Source organism: Anser cygnoides, chromosome 1 (genome assembly GCF_040182565.1).
Source record: "Anser cygnoides isolate HZ-2024a breed goose chromosome 1, Taihu_goose_T2T_genome, whole genome shotgun sequence".
Classification (NCBI taxonomy): domain Eukaryota; kingdom Metazoa; phylum Chordata; class Aves; order Anseriformes; family Anatidae; genus Anser; species Anser cygnoides.
In genome coordinates, this window is record NC_089873.1 from 126,402,745 (window position 1) to 126,430,000 (window position 27,256).

The 27,256-nt window shown below is 36.8% G+C and overlaps 1 protein-coding gene across 10 annotated transcripts in view; it reads right to left on the reverse strand.

The window, feature by feature from the left end:
- The window catches only part of POLA1 (DNA polymerase alpha 1, catalytic subunit), a 203,792-nt gene that overhangs the window by 36,727 nt on the left and 139,809 nt on the right, over positions 1–27,256 (reverse strand). For 8 of the 10 annotated variants that reach the window (XM_066980497.1, XM_066980531.1, XM_066980506.1 and 5 more), the window contains exon 36: positions 8,615–8,711. In XM_066980497.1, coding sequence (XP_066836598.1) covers positions 8,615–8,711 — 97 coding nt within the window. Of the gene's footprint in view, positions 1–3,298; positions 3,357–7,940; positions 8,048–8,614; positions 8,712–27,256 lie in introns of those variants that run through there. The other 2 variants (XM_066980527.1, XM_066980541.1) reach the window with 2 other exon arrangements.

Genomic DNA, 27,256 nt, shown 5'->3' on the forward strand with positions numbered 1-27,256 from the left:
GTATAATGAGATTTACTTAGATTCCGTAGGTTTAACAAAAAGACCCCACGAGCAGAAATAGAATGGAGGAAAAACAGATACATTACAACATCAAACTGGTAATAAAAACATATGATCATTATGGAAGGATAACTTAAGATTTACATACACTACTTCAAAAGGGTCAAATCCTTCAGTGAATACTTTTTGTTTGGAGAAAAGTTTAAAAACACGTAAGAAAGTGACTCAAAATTTTAAAAGTAGTTCAAAAATCTTCCTCTACAGAACAACACATGAATGAGCCAGTGCTTCTAAGGATATACTGAAAGATTAAATTAATGAATATTAGTATTTTATAATCTCTTCAAAACAACATGTTTGGAAGACAAAGTACTTGAAAGAAAAGTATTTTGTTTGCTTGGATAACAAAGAGCACTATAGTGAAGTCTCAGCAATACTGTCTAGAGATGAGATACCAGCAGAAATGCTTGTTTATTGAGCTGTACTCCCTTCAAAAGGGTTTTGCCAAGTTCTAGCTATTGCCATCTTAAAAATAAAACCACAAAAGCGTATATGCACGTAGGTTATTTATATGATTTTCCCTTATATTCCCCTGGAAAGTGGACATAACCAACTATATACCCTTTCTTACTGATTTCAAGAAGTACTTTTCTGTAGTCTTCCTGCCTGCCTATCCATAAATGTAAAATAATTCTAATACCCGAAGTCTCCATTCTGTTAAGCTAGTTTCCCACACAATACAAGCCCACCAGCTCTCTCACACATGATCTCCTGACTGAACTTCCACATCGCAGAGCAGGAACATCTCCTTGCTCAGGCCCATCCGCTCAATCCTAGCTGCAGTTCATCTCCCTCCGTTACTCCAACCATCACCTTACAGGTGTACACATGCTAAACCACACTGACAAGCAGCTCTGACAAAGTCTCCATTGTAAATTGTCTTCTTTCAAGAAGTTACAAGAATACTTCAATTAAAAATTCACTTAAACCTTCTACGTGGCGCATCAAGTTATGAGCATACTGAGAAAAAACACCCTATGTTGAAATTACAGGATTCACAAACATATTCAGAGCTGATTTTTTTTTTTTTTTGTCTAGGACATACAGCCTAAAAGAGTTTAATTTCTGCCAACAGTATTTTGCAGCTTATTCATCCATAAAGTAAACCAGACACTTGCGGTGTTTTATGCAAGGGTGAAGTGAGGCACATACATGGCTGTGATAGAAGTGTGAAGACATCCTCTGAATACACATTTGGATTTACAAAACCACAGTCCATAAGTACATGATCTTACATATGCTAAGTAGAATATTCAATTATACTGTACTTCCACGAACTGGCAGATACTTTGAAGATGTCGGTCTTCCTGACAAACAGGAACACAAGCACATTTTCCAAACCTATCCTCCCACCCTTGCTTTCTTCTACTTACACATCAAACTGATATGCCCACTCTGACAATCAGGGGCTCAATAGTTGAAAATATTCTGCAAAAGAATATACTGCAGCATCTTTGCAATTTCTGTCCCTGAAATACTTAAATGCACTGCAAACGACACTCGTGACCCTACCTTTCTTAGAACTGGGATGGTGGAAAGGTGGTGGCTTTCAGTCCCATTTTATAGTGTGAAACAGAAACCCTACAAACAGGATCCTATTTCTCTAAGAAACTGTGGCAAAAACTGAACAACCTCAATGATATTAATGCACTACTTTTGGAATAATGTTGCAGTCATTGTGAATAAGGAAACTGCAGCATTCTTATCCAGGCTTCCACAAAGACTTAATTTATGCTAGGAGGGGGAACTGAACTAGAGACATCTGTGTGAGGCACAGTAGTTTTACTGACTTTATGTGGGCTCCGTTTCTCTTCATCTTTAAAGGTTTTCATTTTACTGTAGAAGCAAAATGAAAACAGTAATATCTTTGAATATTTAACAATACCAATTTTTGAATGGGATAATGATATAAAGCTTACTACACTCTATTTTGATTTCCTCATGACATAGCCATTAAAATACATTGGTTTCCATTTCTGAAGCTAAAGCATACAGAGTGAGTATACTCCTGTATTTAACCATCACATGCTTAAATCACTGAGAGTTTACCTTTTTCCATCCAAATGAACAGAGGATACTACTACTTTGCTACTCCTACTGCTTTTTTTGCCGTTCTGACTGTGCACCTAAGCAGCAATATCCAACCCAGCTTTGAAAACCTCTAAGTACTACTGAAAACATTTTGAGTACATTACTAGTCACAATGGAGCACTTTCTCCTTTCCTTTTTTAATTAAAAAAAAAATTCAGAGCAAATAGACCTGACACTATTACTGGCAGCTGTAAATTAATGCTTTTGGCACAGTGATACTGAAAATTAAATTGTTTTTGACCTGATACTAACTGTGCAACAGTTCCGAATTCGGACAGACAGCAAAGGAATTTCAGAATTTCACTTGTTTGGCGTGAAAACTAGGACCCTCGCACACCTCAAACAATGTTAACATACTAAACTATATCATCATGAGAGACTTTAAACTTTCAGATGAAGAGAACCAATTGCTTGGAGGTAAATGCTATAAATAATAATAGATAATAATAATAAATGCTACAAATAATAACCAATAACTATATAATCCAGATATTCCTGAATAGTATAACTGACAGCTAACTTCACCAGTCACTGATATAGTAAAACATCATGTAGACCAATCAGCTTATTTTTAATTCTGACAGGGAGAAGATAGACCAAAACTAGTTGTAAACATGAAGATGACAAGAAGTAGACTAATAAATCACAGGGATGTGGAAAAAATTAAACTGTGTCAGCCACTGTAATTTTCTTGGGTAACAGAACCCAGATTAGAGGATATCTAGTAGAGGTTACATCCTAACTTGAGTCTGGCTTTTGAAATTGTGATATCGTGAATTGTGATATTCCATGATATTGAGGAAAATCCAGGAAATGTGAATGAAATGAACGCCAACCTGTACTGTGCAAATGAGCTGAAATGATAAAAAGAGCATTAATAGACACCTGGATAAAGATAATATGCTGGAGAAGAATTAACATAGGTTGTGTTACAAAGCAAGACCCATCTCACAAACCTATTAATAATGTCATGAAGCATTCAACAAGCATGTGAACAAGGATGATCCAACTGATATTGTCCATTTGGGGATCTTTGTAAATGTCTCCTACCTAAACCTTTTAAAGAGAAAAACAGGCATGGCTTAAGACGGTATAGATAAATGACCAACTAAAGATAAGAAACAGGGCTTAAGTTGTAAGTTCTTACGATGGAAGACTGTCACCGATGGAGTTCCACAGCCACCTCGACTATATTCGTAAGTGACCTGGGAAAGGGAGGTTGTCAATAAAGATACCAACTTGCTTGTAACACTATGCTATACTAGAGTCATTAGTAAAGAACACCAGGAAGATCTTAGCAATCAGATAATGAAATGGGAAATTAATTTAGCTTAGATAAACATAAAGCAACAGGCCTAAAGTTATTTTTTCTAAACCTTAATAATGCAAAAAATGAGCTCTGACATGACCACAAGCAGATTCCAATAGATAGTTCCATGAAAACCATCACCTAGAAGTTGAACAGTACAAAACCACAAAAAAGTATTAGCAATTACTTGGAGAAAACAGAGAACAAAGCAGGTAGTATCATCTATGCCACAGTATAAATCCATGGTTCACCTGCGTCTTGAAAGCTCTGTCCCTTTCTTGGCTCCCATCACAAGGAGGAGAAAATTCCAAGGCAAGTGAACAAAGAAATGAAATTGTTTCCAACTGTGGAAATATTAAATAGATCAGGAGTCTTCAATGTGGAAAAGGCACGACAAAGATTTGCTGGTGGGATGTGAGAGAAGTTTACAAGTTTAGTCCCAGCATGAAATAATGTAGGGATCAGCTGTTGTCCCGTCTTCCAGAACAAGAACCAAGAAACTACAGAGGGAAACAGCAACTGCTCAAACCCAAAACAAAAACTTCATCCTTGATACCTAGTGAACGGATGAACTCAAGGGAAGACTGGATGAGTTCCATTAAAAAAAAAAAAAAAAAAAAAAACCTCTCTGGAAGTTATTAGATAACATATCCACTGGACAAAGTCTTTAAGATTAAATACTTAGAGGCTGGGAGAGTCTTTGGGAGAAGCAACATGTATAGTTGCACTGTTCTTGTATTCTTCCTTTGGCACCTATTTGTCAGAGACAGGGAACAAACAAGGCTATATGGGCTTTTGTCTGATTCCATGTAAGTACTTCTGTTCTTAGATTGTCATAACATACTAGGAAAACATGGTCAACTTTGGTTAGAAAAGCATGACTATCAGCTGCCCAGGGCAAAATGAAGGGAAGTCTTGAATGAATCTGCACAGGTATTTGTCAGGGTGGTAATCTATATACTTTTTTTGAGACCTGGAGTAAGAAATATAGTGTATTCCCTGATTCGTCTATAATTTATATTTTGTAGACAATGTAAAACTGGCAGAAGCTGTAAGTACGCTAGAAGATCAGATTAGGGCTTAAGATAATTTTGAGAAAGTGAATCTGATTTGAAACTTCCTCCGCCACACTAACCTGCTATCTAACAAAGAAAAGCAAGAAGTACTAGTCCTTTGTATAAATCATAGAATCATTAAGGTTCAAAAAGACCTCCAAGATCATCTGGTCCAGCTGTGCACCCTCCACCAATATTACCCATTAAACAATATCCCTGAATAGAGTCATAGTACATACATCAATACATGTCCACAAATAAACACAGGGTGCAAAAAATGGTTAGAAACAACTATGCATGACAGCACATAATGGTTACAATAGAACACAAATGAAACGAGTAAACAATGTTGTTGCAAACATTGTGAACACCATAGTGGTATGAATAAACAGAAGAGCAGTCTGTAAAACACGTTAATTAATCTTTCTGCTGCGTTCCACTCTGGTGGAATGAATCTGACCTACTGAAGGCCTAATTATTGATGGTTCTTTAACAACAACAAAAAATAATAAAAAATACATACACACACACACAAAAAAACACAACAAAACATGCAGAGAATTAGAAAACTCTTCCCTAAAACCTCTCCAAAAAGTTCAGGTTTGTCATTGAAAGTGACACGGAAGATAACATATGGGCTTTAAATATGCAGAACTCTCTTAAAGAAAAAGAATAGCCTATTACCCATCATGCACAAAATAAGTTTTAGAAAACAACATTCACCATAGATGTACAGAAAAAGTCTCTACGGTAAGTAGAGAAGAAGAAACTGGTTGGAAAAATCTGACAGGTTGTAGAATCTGCATCACCAAAATTTTATTTATTTATTTATTGAATTTATCCTACCTTTAAAATGCAGGCTAGACAGACAATCCTATTGATCCTCTTGCAAGGAAAGGGAGCAGGATGGATGACTTTTGAACTCCCACTGACTTCACAATTATTCTTTTAGATTCCATCTCGATAAATAGCAGACTTCCAACATAAATAGCAGAACAAACAGAAACCTGTTCTACAATTAAGGTTCTCTATTTTGAAGAGGCAAATACAGAAAATGCAGGCAAACTAGCAGTGGAATCTCAAGGCTATGAATGGAGAGAAAGCACAAATTCCTTCAAACTACAGTGGAAAACACATTTATAATATGCCACTGAAAACTCTTTATAGTAGAACACTCCAAGATGAGTAACAACCTAGAACTGCTATCAAGAATAAACAAAGCTATAAGCTTGAAGAACTAGTCTTTAAAAACTCAGAAAAAATGGTGATAAAATGCAGAATTGCAAAAGCCCATGACATTTAGGCTTTCTAAAACAACCTCTCTAAATAAAGAAATAATAAAAAAAAGCAAAGAACCTCCCCAAACCAAAACAAGAGTAAATAAATGGCTTATTCACCTAAGTAATAAAGAAGAAACTGAAAATACCAAAGATATACAAAACCTAAATTCATTTTTTACCACTATTTTTGGAAAGCGCAATGATGCTGCTCACAGGTCAAGGACAGAATGGCTTGCGAACAATGGCACAGAAACTTTTGTTTTCTTTCAAGAGAAAAAAAAAGCTTTGTTATTAAGGGAGTTCACTATATTTCCAGTTCAGGACTAAATTGGCATATGAAAATTATTTCAATACTACGAAGTTTTACATAAATTGTGACAAATCAATAACATCTATTACAAGAAAACAGAGCACTGGTAGTTATGAAATAAGGTGACACAAATAGCCATTGATAGTTAGTCTCAAGTTTTGTATGTGTTTTTAGGGCAATAGAAGGATGTCTCCCTCTCAAAAGATATCTGAAAAATAGGACAGAACTGTACATTGCGGATGTTCATCTAGTTCGTCTCTTTGAAGAGAAACAGTTTTCAAAGGAAGATGTAACAGATCTAATGGCCTTAATCTGGCCTTAACACTTGCTGCAGCACCGAGCCTGAAGTCACCTTTTGGTTGAGTAAGATTGTACGAGAACTCTCAACTAGCTAAGAAAAAGAGAAAAAAAATCCACTGTGCTGAAGTTGAACCATCCAAGAGAAGAGAGGGTCCTGGCAGAGTTCTAACAATTCCTTGAGAATTGCTCTGGAAATTAAGTTTATTTAACTTTCTCCAACTAGGGGTGAGGGTCCAGGGAACATTTTCTGATTAAGACAGAAGGTGGGAAATCATGTGAATGCAGAAGTCATCATACAATTTTTCAGAAATAATTCATTAACATTGAAGTCTAAAATTATAAGTGAGATTAAGCGGTCCAAAATGAATGAAACCAAGAAAATTAAAGTAATAATAACAATAATAAAAAGCCATAAACCTGAGATACAAACTTCTGATTCAGAAGTCAAAGGAGGAAAAAAATTCTCAGATCTCAAGATTTCTTTCATCACATAACTATGAGTTAATGATATAATACAGCTATGAACTATGAGCTATATGTGACTCAAGAGAGCAACAGAAGAGTTACTTCCAGCAAATGTACAGGTGCAGCGTATGAGACAGTGGATAGATACCATCCAGAATACCACGCTCTTTCTAGTTCCTCACGCTCAAAAATGAATTCAACCTAGAAAAGTCTAGAGGTATTAGGAGGAAGGGTCATACAACAGAGACCAATTCTTACTAAAGAAAGCTGTAAGTGTCTTAATTTAAAATGAAACAGAGATGCCACCACTGTTTCTAAAAACACAGTGGAGAACATCAAGGAGGGGAAATAAACATTTAGTAAATGGGCATAAACTATGGGAAAATTATAGTGAGTTTTCAGTCATCATAGGATGAGGGTCTGAAACACATTGTAAACAACAGTCAAAGGTGAAGAACCACCCACAGGTTTCAAAATAAAGTGCCAAAAACTTGCAACCTCTATGAGATGTGATGGTCTGCGGTAGCAGGGGATTGGATGTGATCACCCTTGAAATCACTTCTATTCTTATATCCGGCAGGAGTTCTACACAAAAAGACATTCAGCTTCAGCTAGTATCAGCTACCACTATTTGACATTCCTTCAGTACAAAGTTATATTAGACTGAGATGACCATACAGGGTGACCTTCCTTGCATGTACAAAACCATTCTGAAGTGCAAGCATCAGATTGAGTTCACTGTCTTGAGAGGGATTAAGAAAGGTAATGAGAAGCTCTAAAAGAAGAAACTTAAACATAACAGGCCAAAACCAGACTGTTTGCTTATTTGAGCATTTTTTTAGCTAAGAGTTTACAGCTATTTTGGTTTTCATATAAAGCTCATCAAAATAACAACATTTAGGAAGACTGATTCTTTTCTCCTCCCATCACCCAGCAACTCAGCTAGTGATATAGTTCAGGGCTGGGGAAAGACTTCTAGAGCAGAACAGCCATCAGAGCAGCACTCTACAGAGGTAGCGCTTTTTGTTCACAGGCACCACCAAGAGCACAATGGAAGTGCTCTCTGTGAACAACACACAAAGGTGGGCTCCAAATTCAGTTTTATTCAGAATTCCCCACCAACCATGTATTAGCCCACCATCAGAAATACTCTTCTGTCAGCTTGAGAATCATTTAGCTGCACAAAAAACATAAATACATTATAGCTTAGAGATGGTAAATATTCCAAATATTATGGTAATTGGAAGATGACAAGAAGACAATAAGTCTTCCTAACATTAGATTAATTTGTGGTTTTAGCAGAGCTTTGTAGACAATTAACTTTACTGTTTTCTTGTGATACCATTTTCTCCCCAATAGAAAGGGTCCCTCAAATATTTATAGTCAAATGTGTGTTAATTGGCTTCTTTTGAATACTGTATAAATATGTTTTAATTAATCTATTCAATGAAGTTGACATGTCCTTCCAACTTCATGCAAAGATATTTCTTTAATGGTATAATATGTAGGAAAAGCACTTTTTCCAAAGCATAATTGCTTCAAAAGAACAAAGGAGACATATAATCTTAAAACCGTTATTCCAACAGAACGCATTCCTCAATTCCCACAATCCTACTTTCTTCTGTTTTCTCTTCTACATTACAGCCTAGTAGTTCAGATTTGAAGAGTACAACTGTATAGTTCTTGTTTCTAGAATGCAAGTTGCTATTAAGCTATAGTTAATTAATTAAAAATCTAAACTTACCTTTATCCTCCTCAGTAATCACTTTATCCATTGCATACTCCACATCAAAGATGTACCGGTAAAAGCACAGCTGAGTGTACAGGGCCTTATCAGAATACTGTAATATAAAAAGGTAGTAATTAAAAACCCAACTGAAAAGTGTGTCGCTTGCACTTTTTTCTATGCCTGCTATCAAAAGCTGATTCTTTCTGTACTTTTGTAACAGATTATACGTTCTGTTCACGTAATATTTTGTACTATTATTACTATTATGCCAAATCTCTTTATTATGTCTCTGTACACTTTTTCCTCACAATTTAAATCATTTATATAAATCATACTAAACTTACCCATTCTTATAGACACATAAATCACATTTATCTATTCTATTTATGATGCTTTGGGACCAAAATAAGAGTCATAAGAACTATGGGACAAACAAATAACTTTAGTGCTTTAGTATATTGCACAACGCAACAATCTCAAAAAAGAAAAAGAATTAACATATATTTTTGATGAATACAGGTGTTTGGCTATATTCCCTCCCCATACACACACAGCTGTGGTAACATAAATTGTGAACATTCAAATAAGAACAGGTGCATATATACCTTTACAGCTATGTCATCACCTTACTCTACACATCTGTGAAGGACTACTGCATGTTAGTAATCACATGTTTAGATCACAAATCTGCAGGTGTGTACATGTGGAATATCACATTCAATTAAATGCTCTGAATGTCGGCAACGTCGAGCCTCTGTGCTATTCCTCTAGTTCAAAAGTACATGCCTCTGTGTCTTCATGTCACCATTGCCGTTCTGTGCATTAGAAGATTGCTCAAATAGACATGAGATTCACCATACCCATGCTACAACTAAGCCCTTTCAAGTTAATCTTCTTGAACTCTTGTTCAATAAAACCATGTCCCAGTCCCTGCTGTTTAAAGTACTGGGGCTGAAATATTGACCAACAATGGTTTGAAGACTTGTGCTTTACAAACGTTTTGATCAAAAACGAAATAACCATAACTGCGTCAAATGTGGAAGTAGTGTCCATTTTACTACATTTAGTATATATGTAGAGATGAAATCTTGAGGATTTTCTTGATGAGCTATAAAGCCAACAAAGAATGTCATTGGACCGATGTTAAATTGACATTCGGTATACTACAAGGAATACGAGACTGAAAATGCAGAGGAAGAGTAACTGGTAAACTATTTCCACTTACTGGAATTCTGCTTTCATTTAGCTTTTTACAGTTCTACCCAACCAAGCCAAGTTTTGTTACTTATTTCAGCTAATTTTACACATCTACTGACAGGTTATAAAGTATCTATAACTATTAAGCAACTCACATTGAGACATTTGACAACCATTACTACTGCTTAGTTATTTTTTATATATTTTAACATTATACTTTTTTCCACTTCATGTGAACCTATTTTAAAAAAAGACACACAGAAGCTTATTTTATTCCTTATTAGCTATTCTACGATATGCATCATCATTATACTATTATACATCAGTTATTTTTAGTAAATCCTGATTACTGCTTCCTGAAGAAGAAAAAAGGAGGACGACAGCGATTAAGTTATTTGTTTAGTTTTTTAGATTCAGCTGTAATTGCTGGTACACATCTCCCTGACTGCACACATGAAGCAGGTTGAATAGAACACTGAAATTACCTCCTTCATAATAGTTTGTTTTGATAATGTATTGTGTGTCGAGATGATGAGAAACAGTTGCTGTCAATTTGATTAGCCATTATATTTTTATGTTAATTGCCATTATTGGGTCCATTCTGTTTAGTGTCACCATAGAAGCCATACAATGTTAGCATAAATAACAAATTGGAGTAAATTAGGAAGATATATTTTTGCCAATTCATTTTAATTGCCCCTCAGTCCTTCCGTCGGTTAACGCAGCTGTTGACCCATAATAAGCGCTAGGTCAATATAGCTGCTTGTCAATTCAGAAATGCAAAGTGCTGTGTTGCTGGTAATGGATATACAACAACCTTTGCCAGCCAACTGAAGCAAACGAATGACAACCCACATGAAAGAATAAAGCATCAGCTATAGAGTTTAGTGACCTGATATTAGTAGGCAGGCTAATTGAAAGTCACTGCTTAAATGGATAAAGAAAATACAAAAATCAGGATGTAAAAATTTACACACGCACACATAAGTATACACACACATATACATATACACAAACTTTTTTTTAATTATTATTTTTTCTTTTTTATTTATTTTTAATGATAATATGCTAAAACCTCCTTCCCTTTAGCTTCCTGCCACATTTTACAATAAATCAGCTGGTGGAAAACAAATGTTTTTGAAGACTTTCATGCAACTATGAGGATTATGGTACACTTGTGAAACTAAGAAACAGGTACCTTAAATTTAAAAGGACAGTAAGAATGACTTGTATCATCACTCTGTACACTTTAAGTTCTGATAACCTGTAGGTTAAAAAAAAAAGAAAAAAAAGAAAAACCCTAACCCTAGAACTTCAAATCCAAGTTATATTTTACACTTAATGGTGAATTTTTGTGTAAAGAAAACTTGACAGCTCTTAACTTACCATAAGATCTAAAAGATCTTCTAAATTCATATCATCTATGTATTCTTTCTTACCACAGAAGACTGATTGGAGAGTACAGGAAAATAAAGATCTATTTTGAAATTCCTATTTGTTCCACAATGTTTGATTTCTTGATTTCATTAAGAACTGACTTTAGCAGAGAAGTCTGCCTTTTTGACAGCTTGCATTCGTGGAAAGAACACTCTGTACCAAAGCAACCAAACAACTTTTTGTTGTTGTTGCATTTAGAACAGCAGTAAACAGACAGAGGAACCAAAGGTATATAGTTTGCAATCACTACAGTTATTCACTCCTTTGACAGAAAATTTAAGCTTGTAATAGAAAAGTAACAGATGTAAAAAAAATAATTGTGCTTGGCCAACAAATATTCATCTGAAGAAATCTGGGTTTGATATAATTGCAGAACTGTATCCTGTAGCGTCAGAAGACCAATTGCAAATCCCCAACCTGCCTTCCCAGGACAAATACAAGATCACACGGATTACCTGGTAGGAAAACGAGGAAGTCTTCTTAACAGAACTGGTGAATTACAAACATCAGAAAAGCAAATTTTCCCATGAATAAGCACAAAAAATAAGGTACAAAATGCTCAGTCATAAAAAAAAAAAAGATCTTGCTCAGTTGACACATACCAGGAAATGCTCGCTAGGGCACGCATTAGGAAAGGAGGCTTCACAGCTGCAACACATTTGTATTTCTGGAGTTCCGCAAGGTCAGCTGTGCCTCCATACATGTTCAAATTCACCCTGGCTTGACAGTAATGAATAGCTTAGTATTTATTCTGTAACTGCTGATGTTTGAACAAGATACTGGACTAAAAGGTAGAACTGTTGCATCTTCTGTCGCACAAGCCCCTAAGTATTCAGCTCCAGAGCAAGGCTTCCTCAAGTACTTGCCTACCTCTCTTGAGGCCAAAATTCAAGTGGTGAATAGTCTCAACTCCCTCGTTCCATAGTGGAGCAATCAGAAAGTAGGGGATTTTTCCAGACACTGGTTTACAGCCCTTTCAGCAAGAATAGAGAATCAAACTTGTTTTTTCTTAATTTTGCTCACAGGGGGTAAGAAAACTGCTGTTGCCCACCCTTGCTCCTCTCTTTTGGAAATGCCAAAGCTTACTCAGCTCAGCTCTCTGAAAGTAAGGGAACCTAATGGACTTAATCATTGGGGAGCATCCTTCCTACCCTGAATACAGCGCGTGAGAAGAACTTATGCCGCACTGCCTCTTGCCGGGACTTCTCTCATGGGAGGAAAGTTGCTGGCAGCTGTGTATATAGGTGTTGAACTTACAAGGCCCCTCCCTCAGTAATGGCTGCTGGAGATTACATCACAAGGAACTTCAGTTGAGGTGCCTAATTCTACTCCCTCCTGGTAACAGGAGCTGAACGGCTAACACACAGCTTTTAAAAATCCCTTCTGTAACTGAGGGCAGCGCGGTGACCTAGAGAGTCCAGATAAGAAAGGCCTGAGGAAAGGAAAAAGGGAAAATAAACCCAAAAAGAAGTTGATGGAAATTCACAACAGCAAAGAGCAAAGGACCGAACTAACAATTCTAGTTGTGATGTTCCGTTTACCTAGATACAGTGCTACTCTAGTAACCACACCCTAAACAGCATGGAAAGTTCTGGATCTGAAAGCGTGCATTTGAGCAGTCCATAAAACCAAATGCCGCTACTTCAACTCATTTTGTTTGGAAAAAGGCTGCCCAGGGAGGTTGTGGAGTCTCCTTCTCTGGAGATATTCAAGGCCCGTCTGGAGCCTACCTGGGCAGCCTGCTCTAGGGAACCTGCTTTGGCAGGGGGTTGGACCCGATGATCTCTTGAGGTCCCTTCCAACCTCTACAATTCTGTGATTGTGAATTCCTGTATTAATCAAAGAAAGATGTGATGCTCAATGCCTTTTAGATGACTCATTCTTTTAAAGTAAGCATAAGTCTTTAATTCACTTATCTGTATCTCCCACATTTCTATACTTCTCTATAGTCCCACCACACTCACGACCCTTTACATTTTTTCTGCAACCTCTTTTTTTCCTGCCCTTTGCCTCTGCACCTGGCTCCCTCTCAGCTCTGCAAGCCCTCTCCTTACTGTTGTTACTTCGTGCCGTCATCTGCTGTTTTCAGTTGTGTCACCTATGGTTTTTAAGGATGATGAAGGCAACAAGAAATAAATAAAAAAAATCCCCACCTCCTAGCTTGCTAACTCTACTAGATTGCTTTGCAAAGGAGATAATTTCTACAGGCTACAGAAGTTATTTGTATTACTTCAATTAATTATAATACAAAACAGTGGCACCACTTCATTAATCAGCTGCTTGAGAGAGTTACTTTTGTGAGAAGTCTTTTTGGTAATTTGATTAGAAAGAGCAACGGCTCTTGCTATTACGATACGATTCAGTATGTCCAACAAACAAACCATTTACGGCTAGTTCTTAATACTTCAAAAACAGGAAAGAAAGCAAAAGGAATAGAAAAGAAGCGACTTGGCAGAAAATTGTCTCAGAGACTTTCTAGGCTTGCATGCAGCAGAGCAAAGCATACAGGAAATACTTCAGTGCCTTGAGAGGCATTTCCTCCCCTCCCCCCTTAGAAAGATGCAGTAATTAAAACCTAATTATTATCTTCATTTTAAACAAAACCTAAAGTGAATACCAATTAATAACAACATACTAATGAGCATCTGCTGTGATGAAATTGAATATGAATGTGCTGCAAATTTCGGGTAATTTATTTTTTCGGGGAAGTGCCACTGGTCTCAATCTACTGCTGGAAGATTGTATAGACTGTACACATTTTCCATCGTCTCCCTTATGTGCAGCAATTTCTATTTTTGAAAAGAGGGCACAGCTTAGCACTGTGGATTTATGCATCCAAATGCTACCCATGCCATGGTGAATTCAAGGCAATAAACTGAAGCTTGAGACCACATTTTACACAACCTGCATATTGTCTTGTAAGAACAGGCCGGTAGCATCACACCAAGCCAATGCAGCCCCTGGTCCCTACCAGACTCTGATGGCAGAAGCACCTTTACAAAAAGGCCCCATGAAGTATGTGTTAAAGCAGCTCCAAATACTCACCATGTGCTTAAACCCTCACCCCATGCTAGTGCTGACATCTATTGAAGTTTCACTTTTTCATACATCCCAAAAACATAGTTAAAATACAGCGCTGGTCTGTGTCAAATAGGCCAAATTAAACTGTGCACCTAGAATAACTATTTTGTGTGAAATAAATGTATATTGAAATTGCTAAGCATTAGCATGCAGTTATTTGAAAATGTACTCACTTCCATTAATTAGCAAACACACTAGAAGTAACTACAACATAGCCTGAAGAAAGATCCGTTTTTTAACTGAAAAAAAAAAACAACAAAAAAAACAGTTTATTCTATCATAATAGAGAAATTTCTTCTAGGGCTCTGCCTTGCATCCAGTACGCAAGCTCTTCTGAGTAGCCCAAAGAGACCTGGCCATGCGAACACAAGTCTTGACTAATAGGAGATCACTTGTCTCAAATACCCTCAGTATACAGATTTCCTTCTGAAGTGTTCTTTAGTCTAAAATTATCAGCACTGAGATGCTTATGACTAATTTTTTATATTACAGATACTTCATACAATTATACAAAGGAGACAAGCACACAAAACTTATGACCAAGTCTCCAACAAAACCAGAAACACTATCTGCTCTGAAGTATCTTTTTTCTAAGAACATTGTAACAGTAATTAGTGACTGATTGCAGACATTAGCTCTGAAGATTTGACATACATGTGCACACACATGTATATGCATACAGAACTACGCACTGCACATATGCATGTCTACACATACAACTGAACACAGACCATGCTTTTGTGAAAATACAATAGCAAACAGACATACATTAGAAGTTTTTTTTAAAAAAGGAGTATTCTATAAAAATACTGTTCAAAAGTCTCAGACAAGTCCGGAAAAGTGAATAACGAAATGAATATAAAGCTGCTTTTCATAAAGGAAGCTTAATAAATTAACAAGTAAGATCACATGTGGTGGTTAACTTCCAATGTAGTCACAGTGGTCCCTTTGGTCAGTTTGTCTCTGCTAAACAAAGCAGCAAGCTCAAGCACTTAACTGTTGCTGTCCCTACTACTAGATTTTCAACATTTGCTGATTCAGTTTTGGGCTATGACAAGTGGAGCCATGACACTGATGGTTCAGATATGCGCCCAGACCATTCATGCTGGCAGCATGGCTCCAACTGCACTGCAGGAGTCCCAGGCTCTGCCCCAACAGACTGAACCCACAAGTGTCCTTGCATAGTGGGCATGCATCACACCACCAGCCTCAAGCTGCTGCCCAGCCTTTAAACCTATGAAACATACACAATAATAATTTTATCTTGGAAGCTTATGCATAGTTCAGATGACACAGAAGAGAACCCAGGCCAATCACTGTCATATACATAAACATCTGTACCCTCAGGTCTCTGGTTAGAAGATACTTAACACTGGTACTTGACACCAGGGCAATATGGGAAAAAGGTACAAGACTTGGTTTTGTCCAAATAATGGAAGACTTTGCATTCTAAGTTAGAAGAAGGAAACCTTTAAAAAAAAAAAAGGTGTCTTCTGTAATGTAACTCATGGATGTGGTGAGGCTGCAGAGTATCCATGTTCTCTCTCCCTCTGAAAGTAGCATTATTACATAACCGAGGCATTTGCAGGCTAGCCAGTCTGAAGCTTGAAGATCCATCCTACACTGATATTCTTCTGGATGGGGATCGTACAAAAAATGAGCTTTACTGGACAGTCGATGAAAGAGACACATCACTCTGGAACCAGACTCTCCCAGCAGCATGCACAAACAGAATTACAAAACTGCATCTACACGGACGCACTAAATGTTACTCCAGAGAAGTGTCAGCATGATCCCCAAATCAACTGTATTTCAAGAGCCTCTGATCAAGAGTATTTGCCCACTTAAAATATCGTGTTGCTTCAAATAAGAAGCATATAAACATGCTCTTCTAAAACTCATCCTCCACTTGATGTACAGGACAAAATTAAGAAGAAAAAAAATCCATATTTACATTTTTAAGACTAAAACAAGCACTTCCAAAGTCACTCATTTCTGGATTTCTGGAATTACCTGACCCTTGACAATCTGGGGTGGACAGTAAGAAGTAGTTAACAGAAAAGGCTTGGGGGAAACACATTAAATTGAAAGCCACCTCTGTACAGCAAAGCTGTCACTGCTCTGGAGATAAAAGTACCAGGGCCAAGTATTCACCATCTACCTCAAGTACTGAACAAGCTAGAGCAGAGCCAGAGCTCTGTCTTGTTCTAGAGAACTGACTGATCTACTCGTTGAATGAGGAGCACTCAGCAGTTAACTAACTGTAGGTTATCTGCTTACTCGAAACAGAGGAAAAATAATCACACACGGGAACTCTCATTGCTGCATAAAATTCTTTTACCTTTCAAGTCATTTCATGTATTTCTATACAAAATTCTAAAATCTTTTTTTGTTGTTGTTTGTTTGTTTCCTAACAAGCAAGAGCTGAACCGTAAATTTCCAGGAAACTTACCCTACAAGATGTATTCCTACAACTGAACAAATCAAACAATTAGGACTCTGTGCAGCTGAAACCTGCATACAAAACCTCTGCCTTTGCTCATGGAGAACTGTTACTCATGAAGCATGCAACTCATACGTTATTTTTTCAGGACCCACATTTCTCATAGCTGGAAACCAAATAAACCAAATGGGGACCAACCAAGAAGATTATCCAAAACTGCCTTATTAGAGATAAATTCTTCCTGCAGTTGATGACATCTAACGTCATTAATTCATGTATACAGAGACAATGTAAGGCCTTTGAGCTTCATGCAGTGATGAGACCAACTGTGAGCTCATACAGATTCATACTGCAGTACAAATACACTGAGGTGTCTTGAGTACCAATCCCCCAACCCCAATTACCCTGCAGTAATATGGAGCTGATAGTAATTTTTTTAATTTCCTTGAGAAGTATTTGTGGAGTGCCCAGATACCACACCTCAACTACTTGTGGGATGCAAGCTAGCTCATGGGGATAGGTGGGGCCACCTGACCCTACAGTTCTACCTGTATGTTGAAACAAAACTTAAATGCACAGACTGAATGGTGTACATCACACCAGAGTGACAACAAAGCAATAAAAAATGATGCTCTTTTCACTGCGCATTAAAGGAGTTTGTGATTTTCTTGATAAATGACGGTCATGTAGCTAGGGCTACTATACATGGAGGCAGAGCTAAGGTGGTATGTTTAGCCTTATTTTTTTGAGGTTTCTTTTTCCTATGGAATTATGAAAACCCTACAAAGCCAGCCTTTAATGCTGAAAGCATTGTGCTAAAACAGTCATTATTCTCAGTCCTTCCTGTGAAACTTTACCCTTTCTCAGTCCATACGCAAGCACAAGTAATAAAAATTTTAAATATTTTAGGTGAAGGAAAGCCCATGGCAGTAATACAAAAAATACACAGTAGCAGAAATATTGACATTAAGATTTTAACTCAGGCTATGAAAGGCTTAGATGCTACCTCTATGTTTGCAATTCTAAAGCCATTTTTTTTTTCCATTCACGTTCAACTATATCCTGAAACTAATAGAGCGAGTGCATATGCTATGTCTCAGGTTTAGATTACAAGAGAAACCATCCTTCTTCATCATGATTAAGAAATATGAGGAATAATTTCTTAAGAGTGCATACAAGGTTTTGGATCCTACATGAGGCTCTTTAACTTTAAAACTCGTGAATTCATCCCTAAATGAGAATGAGGAAGGGAAATGGGAAAAGAGCAGGGAAAGAATCTGCATGAGGTCGACCATCTACCACTTGCGGTCCCATTTCATGGCAAAGAGAGACGAGCCACAACTAGAGGCTAGAATCTGCAGATGAGGTATAAAGCTGCTTTTTTATTGTTTCATGCAATCTGCTGACGTTAAAAAATGGAGGTGTGCTGCCAAGGATGAGCAAAAGGTTACCCCTCATTATCTTATTTAAGGCACGTTTCAAGTCTATTGTTTAAGTCCAATGTTCAGATGCAAGATGCTATGGATAACTGCAGAAAACTGATGATAGTACGAAGTCATGGTAGACTAGACCACAATCTAGACTGTAGTAGAGTTAAATTTGGAAGTATGATATTTTTGTTTGGATGAATGATTTTAATCTAGCTCTGTATTTGCAACCTTGATTTTTATGTACTATTTTAGAAATAGTATCTTGTCTCCCTGATTGATACACTTTGCACAAACATTTGGCACTCATCAGCTACCCAGAAACACAAACTATAGAAGTGTAATCTGTATAGGCAACTTGGCTTGTACACATTTATTTAAATTATGATTCTGTTAAGAAACGGGTTACGTTGCATTTCTTTTCTCCAAAATAATTTACTAATATTTGTGAAAGGCTCTTTTTTTAACTGAATCTTGATTATCATTCAACAAGCACAAATACAGCATTTAAAAATTGTTTTATTAGTAAATAAACAGCACTATAAATAGGCTAGATACACAAGCAAATAAGCTTATCTAAATATGTTTTAGATGTAAAAGCACGCATGTAAAAACAACAACAACAAAAAAATCACTTGCAGAGAGGGAACTGAGAATGCTGCTTTGGATCACCGTATTCCTATTTCTCAGAACTCAATGACTCTCAGGATTTATTCCCTCAATTCTAGGTTTTAGCAAGGGAGTAAAAAGTTTGAAAAGCTAGTTTTCCTCCCTGAGCTCCTAATTCCTCAATTTTTATGAACTATTCTTTGAGCTCATCTACTTAGATAATCTGAAGCAAGAAACATGTCTGCTGCAGAGGATACTATTTTGGCTAAAGCAAATTTAGCATTTCAGTAAATTCTAAAGGAATTGGGGCAAATGTTTTCTCATAGATCTTGATTTTTCTTAAAAGTTAAGACAATAAGGAAACTAGGCCAATAGGAATATCTATATGAATATCAATATTCATCATGCACCTTGGAATATTTTGCAATTAGAAGATCAGAATTATTAGAGATTGACTGAAGTCCCCACCTCTGTGTTGCCATCAACTTAAACAAGCAACTCCTGAAACTTCTCAAAGACTCTGCAAGATTACTGCATCAGCTGGAACAGCAGACATACTTGCAACACAATTTATTTAACTTACTCTGCAGCCAAGAGGTACCCAGGTGACTCCTCTGTTAAGCAAGATCATTCTTCCTCTGTTTTGATAACACCAACTGTCCCCAAAAGGTTATACTAGCATCTATCTGTACCAGTGTATCTAATCATCAATGCAAGTCTTGATCTCATGTCTCTGAAAAGGCTCACAGACTACAGTAGAACAGCTCTCTACTAAATGCTAAAGAAATGTTGCATTATGCAGGTGGCAAAGAAAATGAAAATATCTTTTCTGTGGGTGGCAATGATGTTTTAACGCAAGTGTTAAGAACAGTTGTGTACAAAGGCACATCTCAATGACTTATACAGCAACTTTATCTATTACCAAGGGTTTAAATCAATGGTGGCACTTTAGGTACCAGACACAACTCCAGCAGCCTGTTATGCTGCCATCTGCTCCTTCCACAAGAAAGTCAATATTATGCAGAATTTATCCCAATATGCTTTCCTACACCTCTCTCTGGGCAAAATATACCTTATTTTCAATCTCCCTCTTCACAACTCAGAGGGGATTCTTCAGCACTGAAAGTGGCATTGGCAATGTATACACTTAATTTTGATATATTTTATTTTTAATGCCATCTTCTCTAAAAACACCTCCAGTGTAATCTACCAATCTAATAGCATTCTTAATGACCCAGGTTTAACCAGCCGATGCATGTTTAAAACTGATTGCTATTGATGTCAATTTTGTAGACTGCTTTAAAAAAAAAAAAAGATTCTATCCTGCATCCTTCAGTTCACAAGTCGAAAAAGGAAGACAGATACAAACCCTGAGATTATCCTGAAAAAGAGGAGTTAGGTCACCTCAGAACAGGCAAAGATTCAACCCTTTAGGCTTTGACTCTGTTGGCCGCTCTAATGACATCATCAGTGTGCATACGCACATTCAAGGTGAAAAAATGTAGGCTACCCCCCCCCCCCAAGAGTGACTTTTCTTTCAAGAGGTGATGAATAAAGTTAAAAAAAAAAAAGAAAAAGTATACAACAGTCTGAAGCATTGTTCTGAACATTCTCATAAGCAACAAAATTATTTGAAGTTATGTCAGCTACTGAAGCAACTTAGTAACAGATCCAATTCAAAAACTGCAATAATTATGAAGTGAATGGTACAAACTGCCTAATAGTTTTCATGGGACACTCCAAAACACGTGACTAAACTGAAATGAATTTAATAGTTGTGATATAGGCAGCTCTGTAGCTCATTAATAATCAAAATCCATACTCCTTTTATTGTCATATTTATTGTTTCTAGTGTGGATGTGAGGGACTGTGCTACCTTCTACAGATGCTTCCCACGTAACACAGTCTAAAAAATTTGAAGAAAAGCAGAAATGCCCATCATCACTATTTACTGTAACGAGACCCCCATAATACGAGCAGTAGAACTTTCCTTATGTAGTTCATTGATGTTAATGAGTCTGTGTGTAATAACCACAGCTCTGGAATTTATCAACTGGCCACTTGACATGGGGTGGAGTTGGGAGTTGGCACGGAACAGTGAAACTACCATTTTTCCAGTTTCCTTACTTATTATTTGCATGCTGTCTCCTTGTGTCTTACAAGTGCAAGGAGTCCAAGCTGATTATTACTAGCAGAGTCATCATCACAGAAATGAAACTATCAGGTTACTACGAAAATTCTTCTTTGCACTGTCAGTTAACCAAGCCACAGATATTTACATGGAAGCTCTCCCCCCCTTACAAATTTTACGTGAAACATATGAAGAAAGGATACTTCCAAGCAAATGAAAACTGTTTGTCTGTATATTGGTTAAAAAAAAAAAAGCATTTGCATTGCTTGTATTTTTTAAAAATACAGATATCCTTAATCATCTTCAATGGGTTAAATCAATGCTTCCACACTGATGGAGACTGGTGACAAACAATAGCTGATAATAACCCATCTCTCTAATGGATAACCCTCTCAAAGTGATTATTTTTACTTGAAACTGAAAGAGAAGTTGGTTTAAATAAAAATCACAGGTTTCTTGTGGCTGGAAAAAAGGTACCAGGTGTCGAACTATGGAAATAACCTATGCAATAATTAGTTTTGATTGAAAGAGCTCCAGTTACAAAGTAGGAATATACATTGCAGTTGTTTTCATTGTGAAGAACATTCGTTCGGAAGTTATTGCTGTGCCGGAAAAAACAGAAACCCTAGACACCAACAGTTCTGCTGAACCCAGGTTGAAAGTGAGAAAGGCTCACTCATGCTCGCAGAAGTGACAAGAAGTGATCTTCCCATTATTTAACAGAAAAGGAATTGTTGTTATTTAAGCGCTAGATAAGGCCAGAGATGACTTGGGTTCCACCTCCATCATTGTATAACTGTATAACTTCAGGTGAATCTCTAGGCCTTCTGGTAAATTCAGCTCCCCTGTCACCTGAAAACATTTTGGGTGTCAATAAAAAATAAAAAATAAGTGACTAAAGTAACAAATAAATATGACTAAAATAAATAAGAAATAATAAATAGTGACTAAAGGAATAAATAATAAATAAAAATAATAAGTGACTAAAGTAGTGAGGTATAAGATACTCTAGCACCATCTCTTTCTTTCTCTCTCCCTAAATGTTGTATATATAAGCATCCTGGAGAGTAGACCCTTCTCTCAGGGGCTAAAAGGTTTTTTTGTTTGTTATTTGCTTTGGACCTACACATCTACTCCAGCAGAACTATCTGATTGTGCTAGGATTTTTGAGTGTTCACATTGAGCATTGACAAACAACATGTGAAGAAATTATAAATTTAACCTTTCAAACTTTACAACAAACTCTTGAAAATAATGCAGACGGACAAACTGCATGTTTCTTCTTTGCCCTCGCACCAAAAGGCTAAATCAGGCCAGGTATTTCTTTAAAATTAATTATGTTATCTTACCAAATAAAAAATGATATTTACAATAAATAAATAAATAAATTGAAGAGAGAAAGAAATTTGTGAGGTTCCAAACTGGCAAGGCAAGAGATCTTGTGATAACGGGTCTTCCAAACAAAAATCTGTACGAAGCTCGTAAGCAGTGCCCAAGAAAAATCATACACCTAATCTGCTACATTTCTGAGTAAGTTCTGGAGAGTATACTGAAGAGGAATGTGGTGTATTTATTAATAACACAAATACCTCCAAGTGCAAGGGGTATTTTGTCTCAAGGACAACATAAAAGCAGCTGGTTGTGACAGGAAGACATGGAACACCCTTGTGAAAAGCCTTCCTTAACAGTGAACTGTTAATTCATTGCCGTTTTGTTCATTCCACAGTTTTTTAATAAGCTCCATTTTTAGAGTTTTCTCATTTTTGTCTTAGAGCAGCAATCAAATGATTTATAACTAGTAGCTTTTCATTATAAAGATACTTAACTTCTTTTATGATAGCATCCAAAATTTTCCTGAGAAATTCAATGTATCTGATACTAAGTCAAATCGGATGCCTCAAATATTAGACTAGGTGCCCCTAAAGGGAAGTTAAAATTTATAGCCATCGATATTGACTTTTGTTGTTCTGAACTTGAGATGCTTTAATTACAAGTATCATGATACAAGACAAACCTACAAGTCCTTCTTACCATAAATAAATAATTTTGAGAGTTAAGAAGCATTATGGGTCCCTTCCAACTCGGGATATTATATGATTCTATGATTACCAGAAACATCTATCTGCTTTCTAGTGATCAGGCAGAACATAAGGGTACTGCAGTATATCCTAAAGCTACTCAAACCTTCCAGCTATGCACTCATACACATGTTGGTGGGAATCCATTTGTGAGATAAACCGGAAAAGAAAATAATATGGCATCTGAGTATGAAAAAGCAAGAAGTTTCTTCACAAGACTTCTTCCTGTCTCCCATACCTTTGTGATTACAGCTTTAGCACCATCACAAAAAGACAACATGTAACAAGAAGAAAGAGGGGAAGAAAATTCCTGAAATAGGACAAAAAATTCAGAACCCTATCAGTAGTGACATCTGAACTTGAGTTTCAAGCCGGATGGTTTCTGATCATGGTGCAGTATTTGTAAAAAAAAAAAAAAAAAAAAAAAAAAAAAAAAAAAAAAATTGATCAAATTGGACAATACAGATAAAACTGTGATATTGCTCTCAAAAATACAAGTTTCCATTCAAACAGGTTAAGTTAATCAGATACACCACTCCTAATAGAAAGATCTGAAGTCTACTAAAATTCTAGTCATAAAACTATAGGTTTTATCAATGTTAGTGTTAGAATAAATATCACCACCTTTTGCCTATGCACATATATAAAGTAGCCCAATCACAACAGAATGCGTGTTAATTTTACTAATAACACAGAAATTTATCACGAAAACTCTTCACTTACCTCTTCTAAACAACTCTGCTCACACGCTCTGCTAACTCAATCTTCCCTCTCTGCCTGAGGAACCACGCTATTTTTCATCAGATACCAAACAGACCCATCCCTGAAACTTCACAATGGTGTTCTATTAAGTCACTTCCTGTATCCACAACTTCAGGTGCCAACCAAATCTACTTTTATTCTTGATTCATGAGGTAGAGAAAGAAGGTAGGTTTCAATAACCAACAAAAACAGACAAGCAGGCTGCCTCTCGATACATGTAGCTTTGAGAAATTCAGAACTGACCTAGCCATATAATATAATCTTATTATGGTAAGTAAGGCTGGAGAAGGAAAAAAAAACACCTCATCCCTTAAAGTAAAAAAAAAAAAAAAAAAAGTAGTTAAAAAAAGGGTAGATTAGATTAGATATTTGGAAGGAATTCTTTACTCAGAGGGTGGTGAGGCACTGGCACAGGTTGCCCAGAGAAGCTGTGGATGCCCCATCCCTGGAAGTGCTCAAGGCCAGGTTGGATGGAGCCCTGGGCAACCTGGTTTGGTGGAAGGTGCCCCTGCCCATGGCAGGGGGGTAGAACTGGATGGGCTTTAAGATCCCTTCCAACCCAAACCTTTCTATGAAAGTAGCGTGCAGCATCCCAGTGCCCAAATTATAGGGAATAAAAAGACGAGCAAGGAAGAGGACATTCCATTTGAGTATATGGTTGCCCCAAGCAGCTGCTCTCTTTCAGAGGATTTCACAACCATATTTAGACAAAGTAATAGAAAAAATGTAGCTGTCAAAAGTTTCTGGCCCAGAAAAATTTGGATTGACTAGTTAGTCAGTTATTGTTTTATACTCTTATAACTTCTTCTTTAAAAAAATGTAATTTTAATACTTATTCTTAAATCTTATATAATAAAAAAAATCATTCCAGTTCTGCGCAAAAAGGCAGCTGATTTCTACAGGCATGCCAACCCTTACACACAGGTACAAGCTTGCTCATGTAGAGGCCAGGTCCACAGCACACATCGAGGTAGTTAAAAGTGTGCCCGAATCAAAGACTACCAAAGGAATTCTTCAGAAATACTACTGTTCACCTTCTGCCCTCCACAAGGAAACTCTTAATGACTTTTCATCTTCCTGATAAATCCAAGACTCTTGCTAATAAGGCTGCAAAAATGCCAAGAGCATTTCTGCCAAATACAACCCAGTTGGGAAAGTTCAGTGTTCCCCTCATTTTTACGGATTTTACAAGAGATACATTTTTCTTCATTACCTTTTCATTAGTGTTATATCATTTATTCACCAAATGTATATACCCACTCCATTTTATCTTCACTCCATGGTATAAGTCTGCAATAGAAATTGTCTATTGAAAACATGTCATCTTTAAGACATTATTTCTTCGTAAGGCTTCAAGATTATATTATCTACATTAGGTCACCATTAACTTTTTGTAATGTAATGCACTGGATGTACTCAGTCAAGAACTGATAATTCTCTTTTAAGGTTTACATGAGTACAGGGGAACATTACAAGTTCAACTTTTTTTTTTAATACGAGATGGATTGGATTTTTTTTAAAAGATTTGTGTAGCCAATAATTAATAACTATGTACACATAGTACAGATCACCAGAGGAGCAGAAAATTCATTTTTACCACAGCTATTTCATTGTTTGGAGTTTCTATGTTTCTACAATTGGGAAGAGGGATGATGCTGAAAGCTGACTGGAAGACATAAATTACATTAGATAACAATCTTGTGTGGCAGCAGGAAACCAGCCAAACCTCATACTATTTATTTTTCATGCCAATAGACTTATTTGTTAGGTGAGGATTTTTGAGTGGTTTTCAGCAAGAACACACTAGCCTTCCTGTCCTTATCATGCAGCACTATATTATGTGCTAGCTGAAACTTCTCAGCTGTCTTAACAAGATCACCCATGTAAAAATATAGCCAGCACTACTAGAGAATCAGTGAACAATAAAATAAAAGTCTGAGAAAATGGCAACATTCTTTGATCCATGTGGAAGTAGAGGAAAATATTCTTTACTACTTCTGCTATCTAGTTATTCAGAAGCATGAATTTCAACAAACCATCTAGATCATGAAAACAGAATAACCAAATGTATATATGCCCTTTCAAACAAGAAGTTTAACTAATTTTGTCAATCCATCCAGCTCATGAATAACAGAACCAGACTTTGATGTTCTACATGAAACTAACTATGGAGCAGAAAAACATTTTACCAAGCTATCTCATCACGGAGTTATCAAAACACTTAAAATAGTTTTTACAGGGCTGTGCAAAGTCTCAAAGGGAGTTTAAGGTTTATGGGAGAGAATACGAATATTTCAGTTTTGTCCAGCACCAGACGTCTAACCAAGAAAATCCATTCTGTAGGTCAAATTATGCTGAAGGTTGCATCTAGCACCAGAATTGTCTTAGCACAACCTGTTCGTAACTTGCCAACAAAGAAATAACAAGACTGAAAAACCCCATCCTGATACACGATGCAATCTGTTATCACTACAATTCAGCTTCTAGAACACAGCTTTAACAAATGCTACTTTCATAGCTTCTGTAACTTTCCCCATTTTCTTATGCTCAGGAAGGGAATTTTATTAACTGTGCCATCAAAATACCAAGAAATCCAAAATGGTGGTGAATTAACTCCCTTGCTCTTTGTGAAGCAACCCCCCATGTAACAACCAAGTTTATAGGAACTATTCCTATTAGAAATTAATTCTTAACTACTAGCCTTTCTTTCCTTTTGAGAGTGGTTAAACCAACCTGGTCCCCTTTTATAAAAGTAGCCTACAGCAACATCCTCAGCATGGAGGTAATCTTGTTTTACTGCTGTGCAGTCCTATCTTTGCAGTTACAGTGCTGGTTTCCGAATGAGGGATCTACCAAAGTACGAAGAGACTCCGGTGAACCTTCCTCCAGAAGGATGTTGCGCCAGCCTCTACAAGCGAGCAAAGTGCTGTCCTCCAGAAACGTGCAGGTGGCACGTGGCCACTAAAGGCTCTGCAGCACCTTCTGTGAAGGTCTGCTGGTTTATCCTGAGGCTCCTGGCCCAACCAACTTGACTGACTCCAATTTGCTCCAGCAACTGCACCTGCCTTTGCAGCTTCATTTTGCCACAGTATTCTTCAGCTCTGGATCTTAGCTGCCACGCAATGTTTCTCTAGGTTGTTAAACAGCTGCTGTGCTCAATCCTTGAGGTAGCTGCACTTCAGTGATAAAGTAAGTGAACCTATATATAGTTTGTAAATCCATTTGTTATGTCTAAAGTACTTTGAGATTTAGAATGCGCAAGAATGCACATATATTAAGCCTTTTAAACTCTAAAAAGGGGGACTGGCATAACTGGCAGGATCCACGCTCAGTCACTTTGTACTTAACGGTTTGAAAAAAATTACATGCAAATTATTTAGAATTTTATTCCACTTTTCAAAGCATGAAGTTAAATGTTCCCATTCCTAAAAATAATAATAAAAATCAATAACTATTATTCAGTATTCATTTGATATTCCACAATGGACCACT